This window comes from Acomys russatus, chromosome 11 (assembly GCF_903995435.1).
Source record: "Acomys russatus chromosome 11, mAcoRus1.1, whole genome shotgun sequence".
Classification (NCBI taxonomy): Eukaryota; Metazoa; Chordata; class Mammalia; order Rodentia; family Muridae; genus Acomys; species Acomys russatus.
Window position 1 is genome coordinate 60140389 of NC_067147.1, and position 13226 is coordinate 60153614.

At 54.9% G+C, this 13226-nt stretch overlaps 1 protein-coding gene across 1 annotated transcript in view; it reads right to left on the reverse strand.

Annotated features, from left to right (window-relative positions):
• Positions 1–13226, reverse strand: part of Itpr3 (inositol 1,4,5-trisphosphate receptor type 3) — a 66176-nt gene that overhangs the window by 41697 nt on the left and 11253 nt on the right. Inside the window, exon 2 of the mRNA XM_051153501.1 lies at positions 7008–7078. Within this exon, the coding sequence (XP_051009458.1) occupies positions 7008–7078 (71 nt within the window). The remainder of the gene's footprint in view (positions 1–7007; positions 7079–13226) is intronic.

Here is a 13226-nt window from a genome sequence, read left to right on the forward strand (position 1 = left end):
TTGCCGCTGTCAGGAGGACTGGAGCGGGAGCACGTCACACAAGATGGAGCGGGACCCACACCACACAAGATAATTCTCATCTACCCGAGCAGGCCCCAAACAGAGGATACTGACACGTGGCACGCGAAGCTGTGGGAAAGCATGACCTTCAAAGGCACAAGCAGCTGGCAGGGGTTGAGGAAGTGGCGTGCTCGGGCTGAGGCGCAGGCAGGGTACGGGATGGAGCATTGGGACCAAGTGGCAGTGCGGGTGAAAGCGTGGTGTCCTCTTCCTGTCGCTGGAAGGTGCCACTACAGGGCTGGTGTCCTGAGTGCATCTCACAACGGGATAAAAAGCTTCTGCTTGGGGCTGGAGAGATGGCTCAGAGGTTAAGAGCACTGACTGCTCTTCCAGAGGTCCTGAGTTCAAGTCCCAGCAACCACATGGTGGCTCACAACCATCTATGATGAGATCTGGCGCCCTCTTCTGGTGTGCAGGTGTACATAATAATATACACTGTATATATAATAATATTCTGTCTCAAGGGCAGAAATGAAAAGATGAAAAACAGCTCATGGGGCCCCAGAGGGTACCTCCAAATAGGTCACCTTGGAAAGGCTGACTGCCCAGCCTACTCCTTGTAGCATACCATTCTGAGGAAGGGAGGAAGGGAGGAAGGGAGGGAGGGAAGGAGGGAGGAAAGGAAGGAGGGAGGAAAATGCTGAAGCTGTGCACAGCATGGCTGTGATATGAGCAGTTGGTAGGCTGAGGCAGGAGGATTGCTGCCAAGTGGAAGTCAGCCTGGGCTACACAATGAGTTCAAGACCAGCCAGGGAAACAGAACTAGGCCTTGTCTCAAAACACGCAGACGCACACACATGCGCGCGCGCGCGCGCACACACACACACACACACACACACAAAGACAGACAGGGAGAAAGAAACTGAGACAGAGACAGACAGGCAGACAGGCAGAGATTGATTTCCTGACCCTCACCGCACACACAACATGGATGTGCCTTGAGGACACCACGCCAGGCACCACAGGACACACAAGGACACATTGAAGTTCCTAACTGGACAGAGTCACAGACACTACAAGCAGAACAGGGAGGAGGGTGACAGCTGCCTAACAAGAACTAAATGCTTGATGAATGGTGAAGAGACAGGGGGCCTGGCGGGGGCTCAGGCCTCGAACCTGGGAAGTGAAGACAGAAGGATCAGGAGTTCAAAGCCCACCTAGACCCTCTCAGCGCACGCGCAAACACACACAGTGTATCTTTTCTTCTTTAAAAGATGTGTTTTACCTTTAATGATGTGTATAGATGTGGGCAGGTGCCCACAGAGGCTAGGAGAGGCGCAGGTTCCTGGAGCTGAAATTACAGGCCGAGGGAGCAGCCCAATGTGGGTGCTGGAAAGCAAAACCCAATCCTCTGGAAGAGCAGCCAGAGCTCTTAACTGCTGAGCCATCTCTCCAGCCCCAGCCAGAGAGAACTGCTGCTGCTGCTGTTGTTGTTAAGCATATTTTACCACAGTTAAAACTCTAAGTGACTTCTTTTAAATAATTAAAACTATGGAATTTTACAAACACTAATATTCACACCATTTCCCAAGAAATGGAACAACAACAACAAAAAAAAAAAAAAAAAAAAAAGAAAGAAAGAAAAGAGGCTGGAGAAAAGGCCCAGCAGTTAAGCGTACCGGCTGCTCTAGCAGAAGACCTGGGTTCCATCCTTAGCACCCACGTGGCAGCTCACAACTCCAGTTCTAGATGATCCAGCGCCCTCTTCTGGCCTCCATGGGGACTGCACACACGCACTGCACAGACACACAGGCCGCCCCAAAAACAAAAAAATAAACAAAAAAAAAAAAAACAAAAACAAAAACAAAAACCCCACAGACAGAAATAAATCTATCCCTTCTGCAGTATACTCCTTAAATCCAGCACTTCGTAGACAAAGGCCCATGGATCTCTGTGAGTTTGTTTTATTTTGTTTTGTCTTGTTGGTTTTTTGAGACAAGGTTTCTCTGTGTAGCCTTAGCTGTCCCAGACTCGCTTTGTAAACCAGGCTGGCCTGGAACTCAACAGAGATCAACCTGCCTCTGCTTCCCCAAGCACTGGGGTAACAGGTGAGCGCTACCATGCCCAACAGATCTCTTTGAGTTAAAGCCAACCTAGCGTACGTAAAAAGTTCCAGGCAAGCCAGGAGGAGTACATAGTGAGACTGTCTCAAAAAATTAAGTAAATAAGGCAATAATACTACTAATAAAATAAGAGAGAATAGAGACTGAACTTTTAGGAATTGAGCCCAGGCAAGCGCTATTCAGCTGTGGGTCTCTGGGGGATGGCTCAGTGAGAAAGCGCTGCCATACCATGAGAGGACCCGGTTCAAGCCTCAGCACCAGCCATCGAACGGAGCAGCAGATGCCTGTAATGCCAGCTGTGGGAAGGAGGAGACGGCGTGAGCCCTGGGACGTGCTGGCCAGCCAGACTAGCCAAACTGATTACCCCCAGAGCCAGTGAGAAACCTCGTCTCAAAATAAACAAGGAGGCAGAGGCAGGCAGATCGCTGTGAGTTCGAGGCCAGCCTGGTCTACAAAGTGAGTCCAGGACAGCCAAGGCTACACAGAGAAACCCTGTCTCAAAAAAAAAAAACAAAAAACAAAAAACAAAAAAACAAAAGAGGAGAGCGATTAAGGAAAACACCCAGTACTGGCCTCTGGCTCCCCAGGTGCGTGCACATACAGACATTTTAAAATGCTCAACCTCACTAGAGATCTGAAAAACAAATTAGAGCCCAGTAAGGATTGGGCTCGTAGCCACTACACACACCAGTAAGTAGCCTCTGCGCATGGTGTGCTGGAGACAGGGTGTGTATGGTGGCTTCCGGGGGTCAACAGAAACCTGACTTCCATAAGCTGCCTGTAGCGGACAGCACACAGTACCACACAGCCACACTGCAGGAGTGCGCCCTCTCCTGGTGGGGTGGAGAAACCACATGCCTAAGCCCAGCAACTGAAGCACCCCAGGCAACCAGACAGACTGGGTACATGCCTGCGATCTCAGCACCAGAGAAACAGAGGCTGGAAGACTGCAAGGTCCAGGCCAGCGTGAGCAGCTCCTCTCCCATGCACTGACTCCATGGGGTGCGAAGGTGGTCGCCCCAAGAGGAAAGGTCCAGATCATTTCACAAGATAGCGGAGTGTTCTTCCCAGCCAGCAAATCCCTTCGTGGGAGCTTATCAGAGAGACCCTCGCACACGAGCCAGGGGCACACGTACGGGAACTGAGTGCAGCAGCCATCAGCAGGCGAGACAGTGAGTGGATCTGCAAGGGAGCCCCACACAGCAATTAGGCTGCAGGCACACGTGGCAGGGGTAAATCTCACAGGACAGCTGCCTGAGACAATGGATCTGCACAGAGGGTACCTTCTAGTCCAGGTCAAAACCACCCTCTATGTCCCTGGCTCTGTCCCTAGGCCAGACTGGCAGCAAGCATTATAAACCAGGGCCCTGTATGACAGAAGCTGTGTGTGTGTGTGTGTGTGTGTGTGTGTGACTGTGTGTGCGTGTCTGTATGTCTGTGTGTCTGTGTGTCTGTGTGTCTATATGTTTGTGTGTGTATCTGTGTGTATGTCTGTGTATCTGTGTGTCTATGTGTATGTCTGTGTGTGTATCTGTATGTCTCTGTGTCTGTGTGTCTGTGTGTGTGTGTGTGTGTATCTGTATGTCTCTGTGTCTGTGTGTGTGTCTGTATGTCTGGGTGTCTGTGTGTGTGTGTGTGTGTCTGGGTGTATCTGCTTTCGCATGTGTGTCTTCTCACCCATGCGGCAGCCAGAAGCTAATTTCCAGTGTCTTCCTTGATCACTCTCCTTTTTGGTTTGTGTTTTGTTTGCTTGTTTGTTTGCTTTTTGAGACCGGGTCTCACTATGTAGCTCTGGCTGGTCTGGAATTTGCTACTTAGACAAGGAAATCGGAGATCCGCCTACCTCTGCCTTCAGAGTGCTGGGATGACAGGCGCATAGAACCCCTGGCCCACTAGAACTATAGACATGGGTCACCTCACCTGGCTTCAAAGTTTGTTTGTTTATTTGTTTGTTTGTTTTTCCGGTCCTGGGGATTGAGCCACGGCTCCCAGCATACTAGGCAAGCTCACTACCAAGAAGACTGGAGAGCGCTCTGGAAGGGCAGGGGTCGCGTCTGGGGGAGGGGCACCCCGCTATGTAAGCAGAGGAAGGCCACCTTATGCTCCTCCCCCCAACAAGTCTGAGCAAATAAGATGACCTGACCCACTAGTCCAGGTGTCTGAGCCTGAAGGTGTGCACTCAGGCCTTCCCGAGCTGCCCCTGAGGCAAGTCCTCCCATACTGGTGTCCCCAGGCCTCACGGGAGGGGGAGGACGGAGGGAGGGAAAGGGCTGAGGAAGCCAGCACACCTCACAGAAACCCAGGCCACAGCATCAACACCCAGAGCAAAGAGCAGCCATCAGGGGGCTGGGCTGGCGTGGGGCATCACTAGCAGACTAGGCCTCCCAGGGCCTTGCCAAGTCTGGAAAGAATTCCCCAAACAAGCTGAGGCTTGGGGTGAGGCTTGGGGTGGACACGGAGCTGAAGCAACTCACAGGGAGCCAAAGCAGACTGCGGAGGGCCCAAGGGCCTTAACTGGTCCAGCTTGGAGGACCTAGGCGTCAGAGGGGCTGGCGGCTGAAAGGGCACGGACAGTAGGCTGTGGAAGCCTCAGCAATGGCCGGGCTCACCCCAAGATGGGAGGGCACACGCCTGGGGATCCCAGAACAAAGTGTGACGGCAACCTGACAACTTCACAATGTCTGCCACCAGGGCCCCAAGGTGCTATGGGAAACAATGAACGGCAGGCCTCAGGCAGGAGGAAGGTGCTTGCCTAAGCTTTAATCACTCTGAAGAGGTTGGAGTCCTGAGTCACATCCCAAGTTCTAATGCTCCAACGTGCACCTGCCAGCCGGAAAGGAAAGCTGCAGAGAACAGCTCTTGACCAAGGGGAGCCTGGAAGGGAGTCCTGTACCCCAAAGCCTCCAGGAGGCGGAGCCTGGGGCCCTGTCCCGCCTCGCTGAGCCACTGAGGCCGTGAGGATCTCCAGGGGTCCCTGTACCCAGGCCTTAGGAAACCACAAAGGCGTGGGAAGAATGCAAGAAGTCAAAGGAATATTTGTTCTTCTAAGTGGCTTTTTTGTTGTCAAAAATTGGCCCCAAACTGTCCAGTGGAAGCCAAGGCCACATCTGCGCCTTCCACACCCACCTCCCGGTCACCCCATGAGGCTGACCGCACACACCTCTGTCCACACAATCCCCTCCCTGAGCAGGAAGCAGCCAGGGGTCCCAGGGGACCTTCGCTTCCCTCTGCCCCCTCCCACCTTCCTCTCCCTCTTTTCCTCCCTCTCCCACCACCCCCTGCCCCGCCCCCAACCCCAACCCCCAACCAAACAGCCAGGAGGCAAAGAAACACAAAAGCCAGACTAACATCCTACCCCAACAGAGGCAGCCGTCTGGTGAGGGACACACATGACAAACAGGAATGGTGGCCTGGAGAGCAGGTGACAGAGCTCAACTCGCCAGCCTGGAAAGTGGCATTCCATCTCCAGACCAGGGAAGAAGCTGTCCTCAGGCCTCCACATGTGCACTGTGACCTGCAGCCACCCACCCACATGTGCACACACACACACAATAGTGAAAATATCAGCACTTGGGAGCTGGAGGCATCAGAAGATCAAAACCATCTTGGCTGCGCGGTTAAGTCTGAACTCACGCAGGGTTTGCAAGAGAAAAAGAAGAAGCAAATTACACAGAACACAGAGCATGCCGGACTCAAGCGATGGATCTGGGGCCCAGGAGTCAGGGAACCACAGGAAAGGCAGGACTGCTGACTGACACTGAGAAGAGCAAAGCATAGTGAGGAGTGGGAGCAAGCAGGGCAGGGGTGAGGGGTGGCTAGTCACTATGGGGAGCAGAAGGCCGATGTGGTTGGATGGAAAAGGGGGTGCAGAGCAATGTAGAAATGGGGTGAGAGGCCACAGAGCCAGAGGAGGGGGCAGAGAAAGGCTGATGGTGGTGAGGAGGGCTCAGGCCTGAGGTCACTTCCACACAGCGGCTGAGGCGCACCTCAACCTACGGTATCCCCTCAGACAAAGCTCCCACTCAGCAAGCAGTCCATGGTGGAGGCTTGAAGGGAGAGGAGCTGATGTGAGGCCCTCTGTAGGCCAGGACCCCCCAGCAGCAAGCTGCCACAGATGCCACGGATGTAGTCGGCCTGTCTTAGCCCCACCCCTGCCCGGCATTTAGGTTGCTGGCATCTCCCACTCGCCAGCCTGTCCCAGAAGAGCAGCCGCTACCACACTGCAGACCTGGTGGCGTCCCAGCCCCACCACGCCCAGACTCCAGCTGTCTAGTGTGTGTCAGCCTCGGCCCTAAGTAGGAAATCCTCTGCTTGGCCCAACAACAGGCAGGCCACCCCTGCATCCAGCCCTTCCGCTGCCAGGGCCACGGAGCCCACCACCAAGGACAGCAACACTTGACCAGGTCACAGGACACAGCTGTGCCCACACACACTGCCAGAGGCAAACAGATTTATAGAGTTAAAAGGTTCAGTCTCTTCACCTCACACATGGGGAGACTGAGGCAGAGGGAAGGACTCTCCTTGGGCTTCTTGAGGCCTGAGTGATTGTCTTTCCCAACTTTATTCCAGAAAGAAAAAAGAACGAGAGAGAGAGGGGGGGGGAGGGAGAGAGAGAGAGAGAGAGAGAGAGAGAGAGAGAGAGAGAGAGATCCAGACAAAGAAAGTGCTGTGAGCAGCAGGGATCTCAGGGGAGCATGGGCCCCTGGCCAGAGCAGGTGTGCCAGGGGCCAGGAAATGGGGTGTGGCCTGGAAGGAAAGCAGAAACTGCCATGCCAAGACGATGCAGTATGGCCCAGGTCCACGCAGACTGCAGAGGGTGGTCCCAGGCCGACCCAGGTCCAGGGCCACAGAGAAGGATGCTCACAGCTGGTGAGGAGGGCTTACCTCGGAACTTCTTCGGGGGGTTGTCCAAGTCCCCAGCTGCAGGCTCCACCACACAGCGGTCATCCACCAGCCTAGGGGACAGAGCAGCCAGTTACGGGAAAGAAGACTCGTCATCTCCTTGGAGCAGGGAAATCTGGGGTACCCAGGGCGATCCCTGGAACTTCTACCATAAGTGGGACCTGCCATGGTCATTCTTTTTCCTGGTACTGCCATTTAATGACAAGGCCTCTAAAGCGCGGCCACCTGCAGCTCACATAATGCAGAGTTAACTCCTGAGACCCTGCTCCCTGGGCAGGACGGGCAGAGAGAAGGGGACAAGAATCAAATGCAATGGAAGGTGGGAACCACAGAGGGAGGGTTAGCGCATGGAGAGGGGCCTGGAGGCAAGTAAGATACAGAGAAAGTGACAATGAGAAGCAAATCTGATGAGAGACTTTAGACAGACAGACAGACAGACAGACAGACAAGATGATAAAGCTCATGCTTCCTGGACTCAGCCAGGACCCAAGCTACGATCTGAAATGTCCTCTTACACCCATTGCTCGGGACTTAATCCTGCATCTCTGGAGTCATCCATCCTCGCGCCCACCCTCACCTACCCATCCATCCATGTAGTCACCTGCATGTACATCAACCAATCCATCATCTCTACAACTTCCCCAGCCATGCATCCATGCACCCACCCAGCCATGCATCCACACACCCACCCACCCAGCCATGCATCCATGCACCCACCCAGCCATGCATCCACACGCCTACCCACCCAGCCATGCATCCACACGCCTACCCACCCAGCCGTGCATCCATGCACCCACCCAGCCATGCATCCACACGCCTACCCACCCAGCCATGCATCCACACACCCACCCAGCCATGCATCCACACGCCTACCCACCCAGCCATGCATCCATGCACCCACCCAGCCATGCATCCACACACCCACCCAGCCATGCATCCACACACCCACCCAGCCATGCATCCACACACCCACCCAGCCATGCATCCACACACCCATCCAGCCATGCATCCACACACCCACCCAGCCATGCATCCACACGCCTACCCACCCAGTCATGCATCCATGCACCCACCCAGCCATGCATCCACACACCCACCCAGCCATGAATCCACACACCCACCCAGCCATGCATCCACACACCCACCCAGCCATGCATCCACACACCCACCCAGCCATGCATCCACACACCCACCCAGCCATGCATCCACACACCCATCCAGCCATGCATCCACACACCCATCCAGCCATGCATCCACACGCCTACCCACCCAGCCATGCATCCACACGCCCACCCAGCCATGCATCCATGCGTCTCCCCAGCCATGCATCCACGCGTCTCCCCAGCCATGCATCCACACACCTCCCCAGCCATGCATCCATGCACCCACCCAGCCATGCATCCACACGCCTACCCACCCAGCCATGCATCCACACACCCACCCAGCCATGCATCCACACGCCCACCCAGCCATGCATCCACACACCTACCCACCCAGCTATGCATCCACACACCCACCCAGCCATGCATCCACACGCCTACCCACCCAGCCATGCATCCACACACCCACCCAGCCATGCATCCACACGCCCACCCAGCCATGCATCCACGCACCCATCCAGCCATGCATCCACACACCTACCCACCCAGCCATGCATCCACACGCCCACCCAGCCATGCATCCATGCGTCTCCCCAGCCATGCATCCACGCGTCTCCCCAGCCATGCATCCACGCGTCTCCCCAGCCATGCATCCATGCACCTCCCCAGCCATGCATCCAGACATCCACTCATGTACACACCCACCCTGGGAGTTCTTTTTCTCCATCCTTTATCCCCCGGTTTCACTTCCTAACACTAGATATGAGAGATTCAAGGATAGAGGGAGAGAGAATTTAATAATCTAATTTCTTTCCTTTGGTTTATTCTTTGACCATAGCTACTAGCAAACCACAACCAACCCCCTAAATGACCCCACCTCTCAGGGCCCTAGCATTTATTTGTTTTGTTTGTTTTTGGTTTTGTTTTTTGAGACAGGGTTTCTTTGTGTAACCTTGGCTGTCCTGAACTATGTAGACCAGGCTAGCCTTGAACTCACAGAGATCCACCTGCCTCTGCGTGCCTTGCCCCCCAAGACAGGGTTTCTCTGTGTAGCTTTGGCTGTCCTGGCCTCACTCTGTAGACCAGGCTGGCCTCGAACTCACAGAGATCTACCTGCCTCTGCCTCTGCCTAGGATGACAGGCATGTGCCACTACACCAGGCGTCAACTTTCTTCTTACACAATCCAGGGGTTGTATGCCTGTCCAGGGGTGACAGCACTCACAGCGAGTGGACCGTCTATGAACAATCACTAGTCAAGAAAACGCCACACAGCCTTGCCTAAAGGCCAGAATGCTGGGAGCATCTTCTCAGTTAAGATGCCGTCTTCCCACATAGCTGGTCTCAAGCTGACGAAAACCAGTTGGCACACCTGCATTCTCCACCCTCCATCTTCCTCACGCAGCCGACTTCCCCGCCCCGCACCGTGGGCATCTTTTCTGTTCTCACAACCCCAGCTAACCCCCTACTTCAGCCCTTGTGACTCCATCTCCTCCAAGTTGGCACCCCAGTGTGCTCCATATGGAATCTGCACATTGCGGCCCTTAAGGGTACTCCAAAAAACCAACACCGGAGCTTCATTCCAGCTTCCGGCGAGAGCCCCGCCCCTCAACCACACACCTTCGTGAGTGGGGCAAAAGTAAGACATCTTTATTGTCATATTGGACTTCTGTCCCGAGTCCCCACCAAAACTTCAGAACAACAGAAATGGGGGAGGGAGAGCCATTCCTATCCCCCCCACCTGCATTTATGTTAATGAGATGACTTTGGAAAGCCCCTAAGGACGTGTATGGGAAACTGTCTTGGGGTTCCAGAAGAGTGAGGGTTGGCTTCCTCGCCTATCTTTGGTGAGGGAGGGGGGTCTGGAGGATGACGGTGGCCAATCAGTGATGTCATCAACCATACAGTGAATGGGCCAACACAAAAGGACTGTTAGTGACCGCACAGGTGACGGGAGGCTGGTGTGGCCCACAGCCGACACAAGCAGCTCTTCGCCCTACCCCACACCTCGCCCTATGTGCCTCTCCTCACTGGCTGATCTGAAGTGCACTCTTGTTTGTTTTCTGACGTGGGGGGGTCATAGCTCCGGCTTGCACAGGTGAGGAAACCAGAGGGTAATTTGCCAGGGCTGTTTCTCTCCTTCTACCTTGTAGGTCCCAAAGATGGAACTCAGGTCACTGGGCTTGGTAACAGGGGCCATTACCTTCTGAGCTATCTTGTCACCCCTGTAGCCGTGTTTGTTTGTTTGTGTGTGTGTGTGTGTGTGTGTGTGTGCACACGCGTACGCACTTGCACGTTGCGCGTGCACAATGCACATGTGAGGTCAAGGAATTACACACCTCCCGGGAGTGGGTTCCCTCCATCGACCATGCGTGCTCACTTCCTGACTGAGCCACCTCACCGCCCACAGTAAACAGTTCTGCTGAGTTAGTTTGACAAGCCACTGTAGCAGCTGCCAAACATGAGTCACATTACAGGGTCCCCTAACTCACATCTGTCAATCAGAAAAGCAGGAGATGGAGGTGGGGGAGAGTGGGGTGGGGGGAGCCCTCAGCCGGTGTCAGCCAGTGTCATCCGGCACTAACTCCACACAGATGGTGACGGTCGATTTGTTTGCACACACTATTTAATTTTCTAGAATCACTTTCCTCTCATTTCCATTTTACAAGCGGGAAGCCAGAGCCTGGAAAGGTTACTGTCACAGAGCTGGGCTTTGAAGCCAGGCTGCCCAGTACTAGCAGGGAGCTTCAGAGGACGGAAGCAGGGACAGGCAGAGGCTCCTCAGCCTCCCGGCCTCCAGTGGGGACAGGCAGAGGCTCCTCAGCCTCCCAGCCTCCAGCACTCTCTCCCTCCCCATCTGTGCCCTGGCCACACTCACAGCTCCCTGGTGGTAACTCCGACACTCCTGTTCCAAGGAATGTCTCTTCTCAGCTCAGAAGCTGTTCCTCAGAAGGAACGTCAGCACAGCTGGGACCCTGTTCTTCCACAGGTGGTCCTCACTTGGTCCCCATCCCAGTCCATGACAAGCCCGCAGTCCTCTCTTTGGCCAGCGTCAGCTATACAGCTAGCCCATGCTCTATGAAGAGACCCGACTGAAACTGGACCTGGTCATGTATGTCTGTAGCCGCAGCGCACGCGGGGGCGGGAGAGGGGGATGCAGGACGGTCAGAACCGAGTTCATCGTCTATACACAGTGAGTTCCAGGTTGGCCCGAACTACGTGAGAGCCTGCCTCAGACAATGACCAGAGAAAGCAGAATCTAGCCTTTCTCACCACTTCTGGCACCACCCCAGTCCAGGCCCTTCTGCTTTCACCTGAGCTGAGCTACAGGAACTGCCTCCCCTGCCTCCGCCCCAGACAGCCTGCTCCCTACAGAAACAAGGGAAAGGCAAGGTTTGGGGTGCACCTGCTTAGCACACAGAGGTCCTGGGCCCCAGCCTCAGCACCTCAAATGGACAGAAAAGGTAAAGCAAATCAGGTCGGTATTCTGCTCAGAACCGTCACCACGAGGAGGTGGCGAGAGGCCTCGGTGGGCAGAGGTGTCTCTGTCTCTGTCTTGCTCCAGGCCCACTCTGGTTCAGCCCCAACAGCCTCCTACAGGCTCCTCCAAACTCCTAGGAACCTTCGCCCTGCCTCTTCCTCTCCTAGGAACCTTTGCTTCAAGGTACCCTCACTTCCTGCAAATCTCAGCTCCAAGCACCCATCCCCACAAGACCCGTTCCTTTTAAAACTGTGCACCGCAGCCAGGTTTGGTGGCGCACACTTGCAACTCCATTTCTTGGGATGTAGAGGCAGGAGAATCAGGAGTTCAAGCTCATCCCTGGCTACATAGTAAGCTCAAGGCCAGCCTGGGCTACATGATCCGGGGCTACCCTATAAATTAAAAAAAACATGTAATCTGTGTACTGCTTCGTGGGGTGCTGCCCTTGCCTGCCTTTGTTCTGGCTCCAACCTGGCGCTGGCTGCCACAGGTGGGATGGAGCCTCCCTAAGGAGGAGGGTGTGGACTTTGCCCTCTACGTTCTCTGCGCCCAGACCTGCAGAGCAGGCCGCACAGAACATACACTGAGAAGGTGAACTAAGTCCTTCCCCCAGCCGTGGAGAGAAGACATGAGACAGAAGAGCCAGGGTCCCTGCCCCAGGGACGTAAAGCCCCATTGAGAAGCCCAGTCACACACGAGACGAATGATGACAGGAAGATGTGCTTGGCACCGGCCCATGGTCCCACAGCGGTGGGCTTTGTCTGCATTTAGGATGGCAAAGGTCAGGGCCCAGCCTCTCAGACCAGGTGCGCAAGAACCTGGGAGCTGCGGAGGCCTTGAATAATGCATAGAATTTCCTGTATGACATCTGTGAATCAGACCAGCTGGCCGGCTCTCAGCAAAGCCAGAAGGGAGGTACAGACACTGTGATGGGGGGAGGGGAGAGACACTGACCAGGGCCTACACGAGCCCCTGCCAAGGGTGCTGGAACCTTCAAGAAACGTGGAAGTCACAGAACGGGGAGGCTGTCAGGGTAGCCCCCACTTGGCCAGTATACAAGGTCTTCTGGGAAGGGAGAGAGGGAAAGGTTGGCGTCCCCTTCCTCAGTAAAAACCCACCGTGACCCAGGACCCCGCCCAGTGTGCCCTGAGACCATCTGGATCACTCCTGCAGGCCATACAAATGAGCGCGCACGCACGTATCCGCCCTGGTCACTCCTGCAGGCCATACAAAGGAGTACACACACGTGTCCGCCCTAGCCAGCCGGCACAAGTCAGCCAGGTCTATATTTAGGGATGTCTTTCTGTCCCTGTCCCCTGAATCCCACATCCACACAGAGCAGGGAGACCACAGAAGCCTCTCAGAGAGGGGCCAGAGCCGCACACAGGCAAAGAAGAAAAGTAGCCCAGCACCGCAAGGGCACAGAGCAATGGCAGCCGTGGGGCAGCTGCCCCTAACTGTGGAGATAAGAAAGAGTTAGGAACCTTCAGGGCTGCTCCTGGGGCAAGAAGCCCTGGGCTTCCCGGAGATTACCTCCCAGAGGCATCCTGCTACCCTCTTTTTTTTTTTTAAAGCCGAGCACCTGAGTACACGCCTTTAATCCCAGCGCTCAGGAGAGAGTT